The sequence below is a fragment of the Myiozetetes cayanensis genome, unplaced genomic scaffold (genome assembly GCF_022539395.1).
Source record: "Myiozetetes cayanensis isolate MyiCay16 unplaced genomic scaffold, myiCay2020 scf12, whole genome shotgun sequence".
Lineage (NCBI taxonomy): Eukaryota > Metazoa > Chordata > Aves > Passeriformes > Tyrannidae > Myiozetetes > Myiozetetes cayanensis.
The window spans coordinates 4,965,380-4,986,294 of NW_026086826.1; the positions used below are offsets into that span (position 1 = coordinate 4,965,380).

Below are 20,915 nucleotides of genomic sequence, written 5' to 3' on the forward strand. Positions count from 1 at the left end.
CAGACAGCTTCAGATCTCCTTCAAAACATGACCCTCACCACCAAGGAGGCCACTGCCCCTGCAGCCCCCCAGCAGCCCCCAAACCCCCCAGCTGCCCCCTCACACGAGGTATATTTACATCTGAGTCAGAATGAGGTCACACCGCGGTTTCCTTATGTCAGCTACCGACTCCTATTCCTGTGCTATGCGCACACACCCGCCGTGTTATTGCAGGGTATTTATAGCTGTTTTACATGTATAATTATAAAACCACAACTCCACACACGCACCAAAATAATCCCGGTGCCGGGAGGCAGGGGAGCGGGGCCAGGGTGATGGGAACGGGGCCGGGGCACGGACCCACCGCTAATAATAATTCTTTGCACTTTATATATAGCCCCTTTCATCCGCAGCTCTCAAAATCGCTTTGCAGGCATTTAATTAAGCTTCCCAACATCCTAATGTGATGACAGGCAAGTAATAATATCCTCGCTTTTAGGTACAAAGAGAGGGGAGGTGGCAGGACTTGTCTGAAGTCCCGCAGCGGGCCCAGGTGTCCCGTGTCCTGCCCCACGCCTGTGGGAGGCCCACAGGGGGGATCTTGACCCAGAAGGACCCCAGGATCCTGCCCAACCCCTCTGCTCAGTTTAGGGTGGGGACAGCTGATGACAGCACAAGGTCCAGCAAGGGCACTGGTGATCATGGGGACCGCTGAGCTGCAGCTGCCCAACATCTGGAACAGCAGGTGGAAGAGAGACATATGTATCTCAACAAACTCATGGACAAGAGCTTAGGGGAGAGCAATAAATAAGATGACAGGTCTGAAAGGGCTGATTTATGAGGAATATTAAGAGTCATAATGCTGCCTGGCCCAGCCATCCCGCAGGGAGTCAGGGTGGTGACAAGGACCCAGAGACATCACAGAGAGACAAGATTCACTGGGGCCAGTGCCAACATATCTCCAAGCAGGAGGCCTGGAAGCAGTTGTGCCTCCCAGCACTGGGAGCTCTGGGCAGGTCGGTGTGGGAGAACAGATGGGTCTCAGTGGCAGCCTGGAGATGGGATCCCCCAAGGATGGGTCTCAGTGGTCCTCAAGGTTTATGCTTTGTGCTTTCCTGAGCACCCTCTCTCCCTCCTGTGTACATCCCTGCCTGGATGGACCCCTTGCCTCCCATCCTTGAAGTGCTGCAGAAGGCACAACGGCGATGTGCTTCAGCTCTGGACACCAATGGGACATGAGACGCCACTCAGCAAGAGGGATCTGGCAAGAGAAGGTGGCCAGCAGAGCAAAAGAGCAAAGAGGTGCTGGAGGCAAACACTGGTGTTGGTAATGAAAGAGGCAGGACTGCTGCCCTGGGGTGTGAGGCTGGGTGGGCTCATTAACATCTGCAGAAAAACCCACACTCCCAGCTTCTTTCCCATGCATGGAGAGGTGGGGGACAAGTACCCATCCTTGTCACCACCTTGGGGATGCCTCATGGGGAAAAGCAGCAGTGTGTTGGTGGATGCAGTGCAATTCTGCACACATGGGAACTAAATGCAAGTCAAAAATCATAAACTCTGATTTGATCCTTTAGCAAGAACCATCTTGACGTTTTATGATCATTCTGGTATCTCTTTCCCCACAGACTGTATCCAGATCCCTGCTCACGAAAACAAGCTGCACAACAGCCCTCCACTGACAGTCCCCATGCATACCAAGCCCCCAAAATGGGGCAGCAGAACCCACTTGCACCACACTGGCACCAAAGAGCAGTGACACAGACATTAAGCAATAAAACAGCTGCAAACCTTCTGAGAGGCTGCAAAGAAATGCTCCAAAATGGTTATCTGTGAGGAGAAAAAAGGGAAGGAAATGGAACAGTTTGCCTGTCCAGGAAGTCAGCATAGCCCAGGCAGTGCCACAGGGACATGGGCACCTTCCTGCTACTGCACTGGCCACCAAAACTGCTGTCAATTCCCTGAATTTCACACCTGCTGTCCCCACTCCACCGCAAGCTGAAAATCTCTTACCAGGAGCTGCCGGCAGCTCTGCCATCTCACTGGCCATGATGAAGGACTCGAGGATCCTTGCGCGGAGCTCAGGGCTTGCCTCGGTGCTGTGGGGATAAGGAGGGGGGTCTGTGAGCACCTCAGCCTCCCTGGAGACCCCCAACTCCCCCTGGGTCAGCAGCCAGCTTCCCTGAGGGATCTCCCGTGGGACCGAGGCAACGCTGCGTATCCCAGTTCCACGTGTGCATCGCGCCCGGGCACACCGTGGGAATGGGTGTGATGCCTGAGCATCTGAGCTCCCAGATCCAGCTCCCCCTTCAGAGAACCCCGGGGCTGGGCCACTGGTGCTCTGCCATCCAGTGAAACCAGCTTGGTTGGGACCAGCTTGTCCGTGCTGGGCACCCTCCCGCCACCCGCCCCGTCCCGTGCACGGCAGGGGCACCTCACCTGGCTGCCCCCGGGCGGAGAAGAACTTCCCCAAAGAGCTCCCCGAGCAGCCGGGGCGAGGAGCGGCTCCGGTGGGTGCCCTGGCAGAGGTGGCAGAAGTGGCGGGCGAGCTGGCGCAGGAGCAGTGCCTGGGGCTGTGGCAGGGCTGGGGGGGCCAGCAGGGCTCTGGCTCGCTGGCCACATTCCTCCAGGCTTGGGGTCTCTGCAGCAGAGGGACACAGGAGGAAAACGGTCAGTTCAGGAGGTCAGGGCACCTCCCTTGCCTCTCATGTTACCCACCAGCACACATGGTGTGAGTTGTGACAGTTCTCTACTCCCCCCACAGACCCAAGAAACCCTGGCCTTAACCTCTCCCACAAAACCTGTGCAGACTCTTTCTTCCCAGCCAGGCTGTGGGACACATGGATATCCCAAGGCATGCAGAGGTGTCTTCAGGGTCTTGGCCTCCTCTCGCTGGGAGGGGGTGACATGCCCCATTTACCCACTCACACCACCCCACCATCCCAGACCAGGTTGTCAGGTGCCTTTAGCACATTCCTCCTCTCAGCACAGCCAGGGAGGGAGCATGGCGGGGCTGAGCTTCTCACATGGCAAGGGCTGCACCTAAACACCCCTCACTGCTGCTCCAGCAGAGGAGAACAGTGCGAGCCCTGCCCTGGTGCCCAGCGAAGCCATGGCAGAGGCAGAGCAAAGCAGAGGTTGGGAAATGGGCACCAGCTGGAAGATCTGCAGAATTTAAAGGCTCGGCTCTCTCCTGCAGAAAAAGCAAGCTGGGAGAGAAAAGACTTTTTAGGAGGAAAAAACCCAAATGTGCACCTGGGCTGCAGGTGTGGCTGTAGTGAGGCCCCTGCAGACCCTGCACTGTGGTCTCAAGCCCCATGAAATACAGGACAGGGAGGGCTGACTGGGGTACAGCTACTTCCAGCGATACTTGAATTGCCCACATGAATAAAATCAGGCACCCAATGGTGTTGTATATCACGGAGGTACTGGAGGTACTGCCAGAACCCCCATCACAGGTGCCCTGAGCAGCCCACAGCCTATGGCGTTCCCACCAGTGTCCTATTCCATGTCCCCAGTGCCCTCTGGCAGCCTTGGCTGGGGCTCTCCGGTCTTGTGAGCTCTGAGATCAGCGCCCTGGGATTGCAGTCTGCCCCAGGCACAGGAAACAGTCACTGTCTAGCCATCATCCATCCCTGCCTTGTCCCAGCCCTTTTTATCTGCAGGGCACAAGGAGGTCCCCAGGGCTGGGTTGCTCTCAGCTGCCTTCAAAGCCTGGCTCGGCTGGGGGCTGACTCAGCTCCATCGGCTCTTTGCTCCAGGACTGAGGCTTGGCCAGTGCCCAGCCAGCTCCCAGCATCCATCCTTGGGGCCAGGGTGCACCAGAGCTGCAGGGGTGGGGGTCTGGGATCCCCTCCAAAGCAGGTCTGCAACCCAGTTGGGATGGCAATGGGGTGTTTGTGAGTCCTCGTATCCAACAAGCTGCTCCTGAGGCATGTTTGGCTTTGCTCCAGGCCTCCCCTATCCCAATCCCTGCTTTTTTTTTGCACCTTTTTTCACCCAGAGGATCCCACAGGAGAAGGCCCACAGCCAAAGGGGGAATTTGGCGACGTTTTCCCCCTCCTTTTGCAGGTGGTCATCTTGCCGCTTTTCCAGCCCTCAGCCTCAAGCAGGGCAGAAGGAGACTTGCAGGGCAGGCTGCCAAAACCCAGCACCGTCTCCTCAAAGACTTATATTTTCTTTTTTTTTTTCTTTTAAGCCCCAGAGAAATCCCCTTTCCATTGGTTTCTCCTCCGTTCCTTCCTCCTCCTCCTCCTGCCCCTGTTGTGCCAGGAGCAGAGCCCGCTGCAGCACAGGCTGCAGGGAAAGGCGCTTCCCTTTGAAGTTGCTTAACGAGGCAACCCAGCTAATTGCTTCCTAATTGCGTTTTTATCCTTGGAAGGGAGGCAGCCTTTGATTTCTGCTCTGACGGGTGAGGGGAAGGCAGCTTCTCTGTGCCACCAGCCCCAGGGGTATTTCTTCTGGCTCCGTGTCCCAGCGCAGGGCAGGGAGGATGGGCTGTGAGTTATCCCTCGCCTCATCCGTGTGTCCCTCCTGCCTTGCTGGAGGCCACAAAGAGCCTGTGGCCTTCTCCCATCAGGACAGGGTAGGAAAAGGCCATGCTGGTCTGGGCATGGGTGATCTTTTAGTGCCTCTTAAGGCAGCCAAGAGCATGATCTGCCCAAGCACTAATCTGGCTTAGGATGGGGAGGTGATGCTTGGGGATGGAGGATACTGCAGCAACTGGCAGCGAGATGAGAGCTGCTGTGAAAGGGGAAATCCTGGTTTCACAGGCAGCAAGAAGTTCAGGTCCTGTCTAACACGGTGGGCAAGAGCTTCACGTGTGCCTGCTGATGCCCCCAGGGCCTTGGACTGGGAGGGGCTGAGCGGCTCAGTGAGGACTCATATGAAATGCATTTTGGTCCAGGCTCACTGTTGAGATGGATCATGGGCTCTGCTGGCCTGGGTAGGAGCCCTGCTCTGTTTATTTGGAAAAAAAAAAAAATCAAATAAAACCAAAACCTTAATGGTCTCATACATTTGCACAGAGGTGGAAAAGCTTGCAGGGATCTAAAGGCACTTCCTAATGGCACTAAGCTGAAAAAGCAGAGAATTTTCTGTGCCCATATAAAGCCAAGAGTTAATGAGATTACAGGAAAAAATTCCCAGGCAGCAGAGCCAAAATATTATAATAACGCTTTCTTCTGGGGCCAGCATCACCCAGCCTTGGCAGCCACCCATCCTGACAGGCAGCACCTCCCTCTCCGGGCACCGCAGCAGGAGAAGACCACGCCGTGGTGGGGGCAGAGGAGACCCCTGGGCCTCCCCTTGCTTTCCCAGATCATCTCCCAGATGCTGTGGTGCTGCTCTGGCACACGTGGTGTTCCCAGCGGTCCTTCTCAGAATCTGCCCTTAGTGCAGCACTGGGCAGGGGATCAGGTCAGAACCACCCTGGAGATGCTGGGATGCCTTTCTAGGGTTTACACAAAGCTTCTTCATCCCCACAAAGGTCCCAGGTGTGGGGGGAGCCCAGGTGTGCTTACCTTGAGCCATGTGGACCAAGTCGCTGTAGAGAGCTGGAGGGATGAGGGGCGACGGGAGCTCCTGGAGGTACCACTTCAGGGCATCTGCCAGAGTCTGGGCCTCATACAGGTCCATGTCCACAGCTGAGGCGTCTGCAGGGAAAGAGCCAGCAGGAACCATGAGCCCGTGGTCCTGCCCCTCTGGTGCAGAGCTCAGAGCTCTTCCATCCCTGTGGGCCTTCCTCCAGACACGGGGGCTGATTTCTTCGCCCATGCCCCCATCTCCCCAGTGCGGCAGCCCATGATTTCACTGCCACCACCTTCCCCCCAGCAAATACTCCTGTCCCAGTTTCCACTGACCCCGAGTTCCACGTGCCCACGGAGAGCACGAGGCAGCATCTCTGCTTTGTGCAAACTGCACATCCAGTGCATGGGGCAGGGAATCTCACCATTCCACTGGGATCCCACTGCAGGATAGCGCCCATGGGAAGGACTGAGCAGCCCCTCAAGCATCCTCCAGCCATCAGGGCCAGGTGCCATGTGCTGACCCCAGCCCAGGAGGAACTGCTCGGAAAATGCATTCATGGAATGGGGTTATGGTCCCCAGGCAATTCATGTTGCTAAAGGCCCATGCCACCCCCAGTGATCCTGAAACGCTGTGAATGTGCCCCAATTGGCATCACTTCTCCCAGTCCTGAAAGGCAGCTGCCCTGGGGAGGTGCAGATGGATGCTCCAGGAACGGGGGAAAGCACAGAGAGGGGCTGACATCACACAGCCTGGGCTCAGGACAGGGGCAAGTGCTACGAGCAGAAATGTCCCACGGTCCGGCAGGAGTCAAAGGGTGGGATGTGTCTGTCTGAGCCCCGTGGCTGGGCCAGCACGGGGACGTTGCCTCACCAGGGTCCAGGGGGAAGAGCCCTTTCAGCATCCTTTGGTATTGCCTCATGCGTTTGTCTTGGAGGTCTCTCAGCCCGCCTGGGCAGGGTGGTGGCTGTCCAGAGGACATTGGTGCCTTTTGCAAAGAACTGGAGGTTTCAAAATCTGGCTTGGATTCAAACTGGAGCCAAATGCAAGGTTTTGAAATTCTCCTTGTAGGAGAAATTGGAGGATGTCTGAGGTGGTCAGGAATAATAAAAAAAGCCCAAGATATTTGATATGGTTTGAAAAGGCTAATTTTTTTTTGAACAAAAAAGCAAATTTGGCACTTTCTTAAAGATGCTTTGTTAGGCCCCTGAGAAAACAGTGGGCTTGCCCTGCTCTGAGCCCCCTTCCCCTTGCTCCACTGGGCCTTTACCCCTAGATGCATCTTTACTGAAACTGGTGCCATTTTGGGAGATGCTCCATCTCCCAGGCCAGCATTTTGCAGCAGAAAATACTATGAGTCTCCAGCCATTTCAGCTGTGCTTGCTTCTGGGGCAATAAACCCAAAGGAGAGGAGAAATGCTATTTCCTAGGACAAGGCTTTAGAGACACATGGTCAGCAGGGCTGGGATGGGGAGCAGCTGGGAAAAGCTGTTTTTGGTCACCTTGACCTTGATCTCCTCTCGTTGGAATGTCCCCACTGTGGGCCAGGCAGCCTGGGAGCCTGCCTGCCTGCTCGGGGTCAAGAAGCCGTAGTGGGTCCCTTATGGCCAGTGCCTTCCATTTGGCTCCCAGGCCGGAGAGAAAACAGATTGACCAATGCCCGAAGTGAAGCCTTTAACCCAGCCGTGGGAGACACTACCTCATTCTCAGGAGCAAGCACCCAGCCGGCTGGGAACTGTGCCCCGGGGCAGTGTGGGGACAGCTGGGAGAGATGCCACCACGCTGGGGTGGGTATCCATCCAGCCTGGCCAGACGTGACCCAGGGCAAAGGTGGGTGCTGCCTTTCTGGCACCCCATGAAGTCACAGCATCATCCCATGGACCACTCTGCCCTTGGCATCTTTGAGGTGGGCAGGGCTGTGCCAGATGCGCCCTCACCCCGCTCTGGTCTGTGCTCATTCTGCCATTTCCCAGCCACACTTCTGGACCTTCTTGGTTGGCCAAAAGAGTAATTTCTGGCAGGGTTTGTGGGGAGTGACAGTCAGTTCCCCATTTGTACCCTGGAGAAGTGAGCTGACAGGTTGCCTTAAGCTGGGCAGGTGGAGGAGAGTGGGGTCAGGGATCCCACAAGATGCTCCAACACCTCTTTTGGGCTGAATCCCTGCAGTGCATGACTAAAACCCAGGGATGCTGCTGGTGGGTCTCAGAGCCTCGTTGCATTGCAAAGAGCTTCTCCCATCGGTGGAATGCACCGGGCAAACCCCAAAGCCCTTCTCACCCGCCACAGAGATTTCTGCAGGGACCTGTCACTTGCCTTGAGGACGATGGCGTGAATTGAGGAGAGCAGCCACAAGCTGTTCCTGTGCAGGCAAGGGGCCGCTGCCGGGCGCTGGCCCCAGGCGACCAGCCCTGGGCTCCACCGTGGCCTAATTAGCTTGTTTGCCTCGTTAGGCATGGGCCTGGGGGGGTGTTCAAAGGGAAGGCTCAGCCAGTTTCAAAGTGAGACTCAAAAACATCTTTACACCCAGAGAGAGGCGCGATGGGGAGTCCTGGGGGGAATTCACACCCCGCTGACAGGGACTGATTGCTGGTGGCACCGTTCTCTGTGACCAGAAATTGCCATTAAGCCCGTTAACCCCATCCTCCTGGAGGTGCAGTGGCATCCTCCTGCCCCAGCTCCTCTCCTCCCCCCAGGAGCTGCCATTGAGCTGGGCTCCCCCTTAGGCTGAGAACACAATCAAGGGCTGCTCCGAGCTGTTCCCCGGCACCGGCTGTGCCCCGGCAGCTCAGGGAGGCTCAGCCGGCAGCTGGGGAAGGGTTAACCCTGGAGCCTTCCCAGACAATTACCACAGGCCTGACCCCACGGATGCTGCTCTCTTCTTATCAGAGGGAGATGATAACCAGCTATAAGAAGTTAATGAAGCTGCAGGATGAGTCAATGCTCTCCCGCTGCTCTCCAGATGTTCCCGTCCTTTCCCCAGGGGAATGACGGAGGGATGACGGAGGGATTCTATCTGCCTGCCATAAATAGGAGGAAAATACCCCAAAATCCCAACCTTAACCCCATACCAACCCCCTTCAGCACACAACCTACTTGCTGATCTGCTGTCAGAGCAAGCATCTGGGGGCGAGTGGAGAGCACACCTTCCCCACGGAGGGGTGAAAAGCAGGAATAAATCTGGGAGTGGGGAAAGGGCGCACGGGATGACCACTGGCCCAGAGCGAAAGACAAAGGGTGCTCCCAGCATCCTCCCACTGGGATGCCAGAGCCCACATCCCAGCAGAGGTGGAAGGGTGCCGGGGTTTTGGGCTGAGTCAGGCTGGGCAGGAAACTCCAGGACCTCTCCCACAGCTGCAGCCGGCCAGGGAGGCGTGAGTAAGCCTGGAGTTTCAGTAAATGCGGAGGATGTTTAGCCAAGAGGTGTTGTGGAGGAGGAGGTGGGGGGTTGTTTTGGAGGGGAGGCTTGAGCAGGTCCTGGTAACCAGCTGTCCTCTGCATGTGGCCACAGGTGACGGCTGCACCGACATCCCTGGACAGTGGGTGACAGGGTGCAGACCCTGCCCAGCACCCACAGCACCCCTCCCTGCCAGGTGCAGCAGGGTGAGTCCAACAGGCAAAGCTGGACCATGGCCACCAAGTGCTGCTGCAGTGTGATGCTCTCAGGTGCACGTCCCCTGTGACAGAGGGGCACCCAAACCACCTGTACCTCGGGGCTGACTGAAATACTGACTTGGGAATTTCCCTACCCCTTCCAAATGTTTTGATTTGGATTGCCAGCAGGTGCTGGAGGGATGTCCTCGCTGTCCAGTTCTGAGGGATATGCCTTCTAATCCACATGCATAATGCTTGCCCAAGGACCTGTTCATCCCCCAGACTTGACCAGGCATTTGAGGCTCCTGGGCAATCCACAGTGGGGTTTTACTGGGGAATTGTGCTCTGAATCAGAGAGTATTTCCCAGCTTTGATTCAGCATCATTGTAATATCTCCCAGCAAGCCTGCTGCTACCTTGTGCTGGGAACTCGGCAGCTGCCAGGGCACCCCCTGCCCATGCACAGGAGCACCTGGCAGCCCCAAACACCCTCCCAGCTGGGTTTCATCTCAGCATATCCCTGGCTTGGACTGAACCAGGGCAGGGGTACTGGGTCCTCGCTTTGAGGGTGCCCAGTGAGGCTTCCTTCTCCCACCTCAGCTTCCCAAGGGCAGTTCCCTTCCTCAGTTTCCCCAGCACCCCTGGGAGGGCATGACAAAAAACTCTCACCCCATTCTCCCTGATGGGCCTGGCAGGGACGTCTCTGCCGCTGCCGTTTATTTACCCTTCTTTCATCACCACCAAATATAAGAGATGAGCTCATGCCTCTCGCCAGGCTCTGACGACACGGGGTTTATTTCCACTGCAGGTATAAATAAAAAGCAGTGCGGCAGGCACCGGGGCGCCTCGTGCTCGGGAGGAGAGTCATCCTGGTGGAGTTAATAGCTTTTGGCCGGGGGAAACCAGAGCCCTTGTGCGCCTCGAACTCTCTCTGGCATCCCGGGGATGAGGATGGGGATGCTCTCCCTCCCAGGGCATCCACACTGTGATGGAGGCGGGGGGGGAGCGGTGTGAGACTCTCCCAAGCTGCTCCTCACTTCCCGACCCTCTCTGCCTAGCAGCAGCTCCTGGCAGCCCCAGTGAAGCCCCGGGACCCACCATTGCTCGCTAATCCCCACCGAGACCTGACCTAATTCCCGGGCACGTGAGCGTGTCTCCAGGCAGACTGCTCTGCGCCGGGGCCCCAGATCAAAGCGCGCAGGATGGCAGCGCAGCCACGGCACGCCTGGAGACACCGGCTCCAATCCGCCTCGCGCAGCCGACAGATTCTCCCTGGCACCCCGAGTCGCAGGCAGCTCCTGCCTGGCCCTGACAACAGCGCAGGCTTCTCCCGGCGCTTCTCTTGTATCCGGGGAAGGGTCTCGGTGTTTACGTCTGCAGCCCAGAGCCCCGGGCAGGGGAAGGGTTATCCAAAGTGCGGGGGAGGCTCCAGCGCTTTGCCACCATCCCGGATGGGCTCAGCCCCATCTGAGCCATACAGGACACCCAGGGACCTATGGGGGGTGGCGAAGAAGGGGCTGCGGGATCTCTGTGCGCTGTCTCCAGGGAGAAGGGACGAGGATGCAGACCATCCCTCCTCAGTGGTGGCAGAGCACTGCCCAGCCATAACACACAGGACTTTGCAGCCATGCCCAAGCCAGACCTCCCCCAGCTCGGGCACTGCAGGGAGTGCTGGGTGCCAGGTGCCAGGGTAAGTGTTGCACCCTGATGCTGCTCTTTAAAGCTCTGCTTTATTCCTCTTTTTCTGCCCATTCTCTTTCCCTGCCACTGCACTGGGGTTCCTGGCTGGCTGACCACCTCCCACCCTTGGGTGAGTTCCCTCGAGTCCTCTGTGGAGCTGCAGCTTTTCCTGAAGTCCCTTTTTTGGTGCCACCGTGTGACTCTGACTCCCGTGTTCAGCGATTTCGCATGGCCCCTCTTGCCTCTCTTAATGGGCATAAGGGTCCAAATTGAACACCGAGTGTCCTAAAACAATTCACTCTCCTCCAAAGTCAGGATAAGCCATCTGTGAGCCCAACCACCCTTCGTATCCGTGCTTCACTCACCAGCCCTGGTGTCACCTGAGCCAGGTGGCAGTGAAGGCACTCAGTTCACTGACCTCCCTTCCTTGGTGAGCTCTGTCTTTGATTCCTTTTTTTTCCCACCTCTAAATAATTTTTCTTGTACCGTCCAACATGGAAGTATCAATTTTGGAGCCCGGGCTCTAGCCAGCAGTCAGATGCCACTGACCTGCAGTATGTCACCAGTGCCAGGATGGGGACAGGCTCAGCCTAGGCTGCAGAGCCATGTGGAGCCATGCTGCATCCAAGTCTGCTCTGGACAGCATTGCTGCAGCCCCATGAGGATGGGAAACCTTCATCCCAAAGCTTGGGTGATTTTCAGCTCCAGGGGTTGCCCCGTCCTTCCAGGTCCCCAAAGGGCAAGGGCTCCAAAAAGGCCCATGACATGAAAAGGGTTTGATCACAGCAACTCAGATGAGTGCCTTTGCTACCAGCCCCAGGGACACAATGCCCACTGGCTCCCCGGGGCAGCCAGGGCTGCTCTGACCTGCACAGCTCCTTGTCCCCAGAGAATCATCCTCCTCCTCCCCACTGGAAGTTCAGATACGCTTTCAGGGTAGAAAACACTCTGTCTTCCCTGACACATTAAGATTTGGGGGTTAGAAAACCAACACCTGAACTTTTCCAGCCCCTACTCCATTTTTCTTACACTCTCTAGCAGTTCTCCTGCCACCACTGCCAAACACCAGCGTGATTTGGGTATTTGCAGGGAAGCTGAAACCCCCAGTGGGACCCTGGTTTTCTCCCCAGCTGAGATGTTGTTTGGTTCCAGCCACTGCCAACCCTGGCTCCAATTTCTTCCCATTCCCCAAGATGGAGCTCAGCTTTTGCAGGTGAGCTGCTGGCAGAGATGGGACACTGGAGGGACGAGCCACCAGGAGGAAAAGAAATGTGACCCTCAGCTCTGCCTTCTCACGCGTGGGGCAAGGAAACTGCAATATTTCATCAGGGATGTTTCACTCCACCAAATGCAATAAAAAGGCTTGTATGGGAGCCAAAGCAGAGATGCTCTCCTGCCCTCCCCATCCCAATCTGGGCTCCAGCAGGATCCTGGGCAAACACCACCGGGTCTCTCCTCTGCAGGAGGCTGCAGGGAGAGCAGGCTGCCAAGCCTGGCCTCTGCTGGGATGTTTGACCCTGGCAGGAACATCATTCCCATCCTGTTTGCAGAGCATCCCTCTGGCAGGGCTGAGCATCAGCCCCTTCAGCTGAGAGCTCATAAGTGTGAGACACATCCTAACCCCTCCAGCCAGCTCTGAGGGGCTCTGGCTTTGCCTAGCTCAGCATTGCTGAGTGCACAGGGCAGCCCCCTGAAGTGCCAAATAAAAGATTTCGGTCCCAGAGGAGATGGAGGCTTGAGAGTATCAAGTCTCCCAGGGCTGTTGGTGATTTTTCAGGGCTTTGAAATGGTTTGAAGACCCCGATGGCATTTTTCTGCCTGGTGCTGGGCCCTGCAGTGGGAGATGGACAGACCTGGACAGAGCCTGAAGCTGCTCAGAGCTCCAGCCCAGGCTCTCACCAAAACAGTGGGGTTTGCCCCTGGGTAGGGAGAGTCTCCCAAGGCTGGGCAGGATTTTGGCAGTGACTGCTATGGTGCAGTGGCTCCCTGTGGGGAGCCCTGGGCCTGCCTGGAATGCTGCACCAGCCGTTTGGGAAGAATGGAGGACCCGTAACTCCTGCGTGCTCAGAAAGCAAAGCATCCTTCTCATGCTGCCCCTGCCCAGCCTAGGCACTAGTGCCCAGGGCAGCCGAGGGGATTGCTCTCGGATGCCTTCACCTCCTCCAGAGCTCAGCCATGAAATCTGGGCCAGGGGACAAGGCTGTGAAGAGGAGCACTTGCTGCTCTGGGCTTCCTGAGCCCACAGCTGGCAGAGGAGAGTGGGGTAGTGGGGTGCCCTGTACCCCCGTCAGCCCCGGGGGAGCTCAGGTCTCCTCGGGCAGTGAGGATGGAGCAGCCCCGGGAGCTCCAGCATCTCCTCTCCTGCACCACTCCTTCCCCGCTCGGCGGGACTCGGCTCCCGGTGCGCGGGAAGCGATGAGGTCATGGTGCTTAATATAGCGATTTCATCACAGCCCTTTTCCCCAGCAACACGGCCCGGCTCCCGCCGCCCCCCGGCCGGCAGCGCCCGGGATGCGGTGGGATGCGGGGCCGGCCCGGGGCTGTGCGGGGCCGCCCGTGCCTGGTGTCACAGTGCCGCCCTCTGGGCACCACGGCCGGACGATGGGGATGCTCGACGCAGCCCCCTCACCCCCCAAGTACCCAGATTTGAGCGGCACACTGGATCCATCGCGTGTCCCCCCTCCTCTTCCCCCCCGTGCCATCCTATCCCAGCCGTGGATTTAGAAGCAGGGGTGGGGAAGATGGTTTTTTCCTCCTCCCCACCCTGCTCATGCCCCAAAGTCTGGCAAACCGCTTCCCATTCTCCTAAATAGTAAGGTTTTCCTTTCCTCTTTCTTTTTCCCTATCGCACCCACAAGAGGCTTTCTGCCTGCCCTGATCCTCAGATACAAACCCCAGAGATCTGGGGGAAAAAAAAAAAAAAAAAAAGGTATTTTTCTCCCTAGAAAAAAAATTAAAAAAAAAATTAAAATAATAGAGCTTCTGGTGAAGTACCCCAGCCCTGCACCTGCACCCTCCTGGCTGCATCACACGGGGTTTTGGGGGAGTGGAGAGGGGTCCACGTGCATGTAGGGCCTCACAGAGCTGGGATTAGGGCCGTAATGGTGTTGGAGCTGTAACCCCTCCCTGCTGTGCCAGGGCAGCATCACCTCCACAGCCCCCTTCCCTCCCGGGAATGCAGGGAAAGATGCGGCTCTGGGACTTACCTGCCAGCAGGGCCTGCTTCAGCTCAGCATCCCCCAGGGCACTGGGGCCAGATCTATAGAGCACCTCGCTGTCGAGACCTGGGGGACAGGCAGGAGAGAGGGGTTAGTGCTGAGCTCCATATCCTCCTTTCCGACACAATGGAAGCAGGTAGGGACCGAGAACACCAAGCTCCCGCTCTGTGTGTGGGTACTGGGGTGAGTGGGGAGAGCTTTGGCTCTGGTGATGCTCTCGGGGCCTCTCCGAGCACGGCAGAGCCGGTGGCCGCACGTGTGCCCCCCGTGTGTGCCCTACAGAGGGATGGGCAACCCGGCTCTCCCTACCTTGTTTTTCCAGCGCCTCGATGAGCCTGGCCACGGTCGGCAGCGCCTGCTCGGGGAGGGTGGGATGCTCGGTGAGCTCTGCCTGCCCGGGGAGCCCTGTGGTGGAAAGAAGGGGAGAAGAGGTTTGGAAATTCCTGCCTGCAGGAATTCCAGTCTCTTTTCTCAGCTGCCCCATGATAGGATCAAGCTGCTGCTTTGGCAGAGCCGCAACCAATACTTTGGCTCACGCGTGGCCAATTTTGGAGCACTTCTCCCTTATTTTATCCTCTTTTTGCAGTAAGAGTCACTGTTGGGGGCTCAGCTGCTTGCTGAGATGCAAAGACATGCTCGGGCACATGCCCTGCCTGTGGGGAACATCCCATCCTGGGCATGGAGACCCTTCAGGCCAAAACCCCTTCCCCACCTCTCCTCCTGTGGCACCAGGACTGCCCTCTCTCATCACCCAGAGCCCATAGTGACACCAGGCCGGAGCTGGGAACCAGATCCATATCCACCACCAACACGGCTCTCTGCAGCTCTCACTCACTTGGATTCTTTGGTGTCTATGACAGGATTGAGCCCAGGCCCAGGCAGGACTCGCCCAGTCCTGCCTCAGCTGGCAGAGACCTCCCTCAGCCCTTGAAGAGCCCTTTGGCCAAACATGGGTCAGGCTTCCCACGGCACAAATCCCCATGTACTGCTGACTCCCGTGTTTTATACCTGGGACACCTCACCCTAGACCATGACAGAGAGGAGCAAACCCCTCAGCAGGCAGGAGAGCAGCAGTCCTTACCCCAGGGCATGTTGTATCCACCCATCCCTTTTTATCACCCCAGCTGATGAACCCTTCCTGTGTGGGTTATACCCTAGGGAGGCTCTAGCAGTGCATTTCTGGGATTTCTCCCTCTTTAGTGGCCTTTAAAGCCCCAGAAAGGCAGTGGGCAGGGCCTGGCAGGGGCTGCCACTGGCTGCAGCACATCAGAGCCATGTGCGACTGCTGCAGTACAGACATGTACATGTGGAAATGCTGGGGGAAAAAAAAATAAAGGGACTTTGGGGAGGGCCACGCTGCCTTCAGTCTTTTGCAAAAACACAGCCTGGCCACAACAGGTGGATGCAGGCTCTGATCCTCACCGCAGTGTTGCCCTGGTGCTCCCTGGAGAACAGGGAGGGATGCAAACCTCCCGCTCGTGGGTGGCTGATCCAGTCCCCAGGCACGGCTGCAACCTCAAAGCCCAGAAAAGGGGTCTCCTCTGCTGCCCAACAAGGATATGTGGGTGCCTTGTGTGGGAACAGGGAAGATTTCAGGGTTTGAAGCAAAGCACATCGTTGGGAGTTCATGTGAAAGTGTCACCACCGCATGAGTGGTTTCGTAATTAGGGAAAACTGGGCTTTTCCTCCAAACCAATGGCTTAGGGATAAGGTGGTGACTGCAGAAAAATAACTGTCTGTTCCTCCTTTCTGGGAACAACAGGAATGGCCCCAAGTGTGCCAAGCTGGACCCTGGTATCCTGACACCCTGCTTGGCTCCAGCCCCAGGTGTAGTGGAGGTGATTTCTCTTGGCAGTGGGACCACCAGGCACAACCAGTCAGGGGCAGAACAGCCACCGAGCTCCTGGGAAATCCCTTGGGACTCGGATCTGCTGCAGAGTCATCTTCAGGATGTTATTTAATTAAAAAAAATAAGACCATTTCTCCTTGCAGAGTCAGTCCTGACTTGAAGGCACAGCTGGGACATGCAGTCCCTCTGTCACTCAGAGCTTCCCCCATGGTTTCAGCCAGCTCAGGGTTCCCGTGTGGCACCAGGGCTCAGTGGGCACTGAGGGCGCTCAAGGTGGTGCTGCTGTCGCAGAAAAATAAATTAGGCCTGGCCAAAAAAAAAGATCTCTCAAACCTCCCTCTGGGAATGGAAACAGTATGGCAAGAATTTAAAAAAAAAAGAAAAAAAAGAAAAAAGAAAAGAAAAACAACAAAAAAACACAACAGAAAAACAGAAAAACAAAAGCACCTTCCCTTCCAAGATGTTAGAGATTTTTACTCTAAGGGAACTCTCACCAGCCAGGAGGTTTGGGTTTAAACTGACGTAAAATGGCACACACTGCTCCCCTGCTGCAGAAAGACGTGGTTGTGGGACACGAATGTCCCCTGCTGAAGTTCCTGAACAACCTGGCATTGCCCCCAGGAAAGGCACCCCACGGAGGGGCATCCCACAGCACAGCACAGAGGAGGCAGCACCCAGCATCCCCCTGGACAGCGGGGCTGGATGCCTGGCCGTGGCCAGAGCACGTCCTGCAGACAGCAGCACTCTCCACAACCTACCCCCAAAACCTGCTCTTAGGGATTTTTTTTTTCCCCCTATTAAAAAATACGAATTTTACATTTTAAAAATTTTGTTATCCCCTTGCCCAAGCACATGCACAGCTGGGGCTCCTGCACTGGGCCAGGCTCTCCAGGTAGATGAGTTTCCTTGACTTGTGGGGCATCACCACATCCCCAGCACCTGCGGGCTGGGGTCTCTGGGCACACGTCCCAGCCCCTTGGAGAGGAGCCCATGCCAAGCCCTGTGTGAGGCAGGCATGAGGCAGTGGTGATGGGCAGCGAGGGCAGAAGCAAGAATGCAACTTCACACTTCTCCCTGGTGAATGAGGTTGGAGACCCCCAGGGTCTGCTCCTGTCTGACGTGAGGTGTCCGTGCTACAGCACCGAGTTTTCCAGGGCTCTGCCCGCTGAACAGCCAGGGCAGAGGGCTCCTCATGCACCACTGGGCTCGACTGGGAAGGAGGCTCAAACCCCCCATCTATGTGCTCCTGCAAAGCCAGCACACAGCTGCTCATGGAGCCTCACCAGTGCTGCTGGGACTGTGGCTGCCTTGGTGCACTCAGAGCACTGGTCAGGGAGGAGGAGCACCTGCACTTTGGGGAGAGGAGGCAGAGGGGGCCCAGCATCCTTTTCAAATGGCTGGGGGGGCTCCGCATTGGGAACTGCCTGGCAACGTCACACACAGACATGGATGGTGCCGTGCTCAGCTCAGGAGCAAGGTGGTCCCCACCTCTTAAATCATGGTGGCAAGGCAGTCCTGAGCCATATTTTGAAGAGAGATGGACTCCTCATCAGTGGATGCCCTTCTAAACCTGGGACTGACACGTAACTCCAATGCCCAGCCAGCCCAGAGGGGAAGCAGGTTCTCTGGGCTGTTCTCTGGCTGTTACCACACCTGTGCCATGGTCCCAAATTAGGCAGGGAGGGTGCCCAGAGTGCTAGATCAGCAACTGGGCAGGTTCTGAGCGGTCACAGGTGAAGGTGATGCCCCTCTCCCAGCCCCAGGCCCACACAGACAGCCATTTCTCCTCCGTCACATCCTGGAGCAGGAGAGCACCGTGGCTTTGACTGGGGTTGCCAGGACACACCTGGCTGGAAGGGGGGATTCTTACTTTGCTTTTACTTTTTTTTCAGCTTGTGTACATTATGTAACCACTGTGAAACCCCTCCTGGCCCCAAGGCCCTTGGCCACGGTGAGTGGTGAGGGCAGAGCCGGCTGCACAAGCTTGGCCGAGAAATGGCCGGAGGCCCCCGTGCCAGGAAGGGTCCTCCTGAATATTTCCCCCAGTGCTGCAACCCCCAGGGATAGAGGAGCCCCTCAGGGACCAATTCCACTGCCTGCCAAGATTGTTCCCTGTCCCAGCCTGCACAAAGTGACAATGAAGCCGGGAGCTGGCCGAGGGCCAGCGCTTGCCCGGGCACTGAGAGCAGCCTGAATCAGGTGCCGCAGTGGTGGGGAGAAGACCAGTTGGAAAAAAAGTCTCTGGGGACCATCATGGGGCTTTCTGATCCTCTCCTGGGGCCCAAAGGGCTCCTGCATCTTCTCCTGTGCTCTCACAGACGTGGATCCTCTCGGACAACCCACACCAGCACAGCAGCCATCCTGGGATGCTGGTGAGGAGCAATCCCTGCAGCACGTTTGCCTGGGTGTTTGTGACACTCGGGGCATCCCCTGCCTCCCCTGAGGCTGCCTTGATGCACCAGGGCAGGTAATTCCTGGGACAGCCCCTTCTACCGCATCTGAATCCCTATCCCGAGGGTGGGTTCCCACCAAGCCACCTAAATCGCAAGCACCCACCCCGGCTCCGCACCACCCACCCTCGCCATCTTGCAGGGGACACGCACCCGTGGGCTCCCACCCTCCTGCTCCCCTGCTCGCACTCACCCCAGGGCGTGGGGGTCCCAGCGGGCGGCAGGGGCAAGGGCCGTGGCCTGGCCTTGGCGGCGGCGGTGGCGATGCGTGCGGGACCCAGGTACTCCACGTAGGTGCCGGGGAAGTCTCCGCGCTCCTTGGTGCGCTCGTTGACGCCGTGCAGCCAGCCCTGGGGGTTGCGCTCGTCCCCGTCCTTGTAGTTGGGGCTGCCGAGCAGCCCGGCCCTGCTGACCGTCAGCACATCCCCGGGGCACAGCGCCAGGTCCTCCTCACGGTCCTTCTGGTACTCGTAGAGGGCCCGGTACTGCAGCCCGTCCGAGGAGGCCATGGTGGCAGCGTGGAGTGGGTCACACCGCCCCGATCCAGCCGGGCATGGGGGGCCCGGGGTGCCCGCACAGGGCAGGGATGGCTGGGCCCGGGCAGTGCAGAGGGGTTGAGAGCGCTCCTCTCCTCACGCACGCAGGATGGAGATCTCAGCGTTGGAAGATGTCCGAGATGGAGAGCAGCTCCCGACCCTCCGACCCCAAAATTGCCGTGGAGCCGCACCAGTGCCTGGGACTCAACCAAGACTGGCTCTGGTGTGGGTAAGGAGCTGTTTCTTCACCGGGGCAAATGGAGGGGAGAGAATGAGGCTAATTGGGGTAGAGGGTACAAATGTGAGTCCTCTTCTCAGCCTGGCCTCATCCACGCGGTGCTGGGGACCTCCCTCTCTCTGCCGAGGAGAAAGGCAGCGTGTTAGCGACCAAACCGCTGTCTTGACCTCAGCCTCATGCTCTGTCCCCCCATCCCAGCCTCCCAACACCAGGGAGAGCCCAGCAGCTCGCTCAGCTCCTGCTTCCCAGGGAGCTCCCGCCAGCAGGGCTCGGCCGCTGCACGCGAGGAAAGTACCGGCAAGAGTCTGGAAAGTAGGGCAAGAGATCACGCCATGGGTTTTTAAAATAGACATATGTGCTGAGAAACCTCCTGCTGCACGCAGCTCCCCTCTGGCAGCTCCAGCCTGGCACTGCTGCACGGAGCTTGGCAGATGAAGATGTAGGATTTTCATGTGGGTTTGGTTTTTGTGTTGGTTTTTTTTTTTCTCCCCCCCTTTTTTTTTTTAATTTTTTTTAATGCATTTTTATATATTCCTCCAAGAGTGACATCATCCCTGGGGTGGGGGGGGGGGGCGGGGGGAAAGCTGGTGCCGCTGCCGACCCCGCTGCCCCCCAGCTTCCCGCAGGACCCCGCGGAAGAGGGATGGAGGGATGACGAGAAGCAGCTGCCTGTCCGTCCATCCATCCACCCGCCTCCCAGAAAGCCCTCCCGCTGCCCCTCCAGCCTTACCGGGCGCGGTGGTTCCACCGGCGGGAGCGGCGAACGGGAGCGGAGCGGAGCCGGCTCCCGGCCCCGCCGAGCCGCGCTCCGGCGGTGATGTCAGCGTCCTCCTCCTTCCTTCCTCTCCTTCGGTCGGTGCGCCTCTCTGCCGCAGCGCGGCGGGGGGCGCCCGGCTACCGAGGAGGAGGAGGGAAAATTGTAGGAGTAGGTGGATGACTTCATCCCCAGATGCAGCATCGCTGCTCCAAAACTGCATCCTCTGTAGGATGGGAGATCTCCCGTCTTGTGGGTCTCCATCCATCCTGAGGGATGCTAAAGGACAGGGGAGGACCAGCGCCCCACGGACAGCCCCCCTTGTGCCAGCCAGCTCTCCCTGAGCACCCACATATGATCCCTTCCTTTTAGCCAGGCTAGAAAAACACGCACAGGACGGGCAGGAGACGCCATGGAGAATCCCAGCCCAGGGATGCTCCGGTTCCTCGCTCTCCTCCTGAGTCTGGACAAGCTGTCCCAGTATTTGACTGTCCGTGAGGCACAGAGAGGTTGATGTGATGTTCCCAGAGGCACAAAGGCTTGCTTTTTCAATTTTTTTTTTTTTTTTTTTTTTTTTTTTTTTTTTTTTTTTAAATCCTTGCTTCTCACGCTGACTCCTCCGAAACGGTCGTGGCTCCTTGTCTTTGCTGCAGGTTGGACATCCTAAAAATAGATGGTACCTAAAACACAGGCTCCGGGAAATGCACACTGGCTGAATCCAGGCCGCTGCAGGGAGCAGCGCAGTGGGTGGCACAAAGTCCAAGGAGGAATCACAAGTGCTGGGAAAACTGAGGAAACTGAGACAGACGGGCCAGCAGAGCAACGCAGGTGTAGGGCCCTTCTCACCCATGATTTCATCAAACTCCCCCCTCCTTTCCCTGCAGCACACTGCACAGGGCAGCAGCATCCTGGGGGATTTCTCCCCAGCTGCAGCATTCAGTCCCCACTGGCCCCCTCCCCAGCTGGATCCAGCCCAGCTGCTGGTCTTTGGGGATTAAAGGGGATTTTTCTCTCCCTCGTCCCATTTCTGCTGGCACCGTGCTGCTGTTGTGGCTGCCAGGACGGAGTCGGAGTTGGTTGTGAACAGGCACACAC

At 57.5% G+C, this 20,915-nt stretch overlaps 1 protein-coding gene across 1 annotated transcript in view; it reads right to left on the reverse strand.

Moving 5' to 3' along the window:
• Window positions 1-19,909, reverse strand: part of PIK3R3 (phosphoinositide-3-kinase regulatory subunit 3) — a 77,752-nt gene extending 57,843 nt beyond the window's left edge. Inside the window, exons 1-7 of the mRNA XM_050307182.1 lie at window positions 19,797-19,909; window positions 18,486-19,185; window positions 14,303-14,398; window positions 13,982-14,059; window positions 5,502-5,633; window positions 2,419-2,620; window positions 1,993-2,078 (exon numbers count right to left, since the gene is read on the reverse strand). Of these exons, the coding sequence (XP_050163139.1) occupies window positions 1,993-2,078; window positions 2,419-2,620; window positions 5,502-5,633; window positions 13,982-14,059; window positions 14,303-14,398; window positions 18,486-18,801 (910 nt within the window). The 5' untranslated portion in view covers window positions 18,802-19,185; window positions 19,797-19,909. The remainder of the gene's footprint in view (window positions 1-1,992; window positions 2,079-2,418; window positions 2,621-5,501; window positions 5,634-13,981; window positions 14,060-14,302; window positions 14,399-18,485; window positions 19,186-19,796) is intronic.
• Window positions 19,910-20,915: the final 1,006 nt, after the last annotated feature.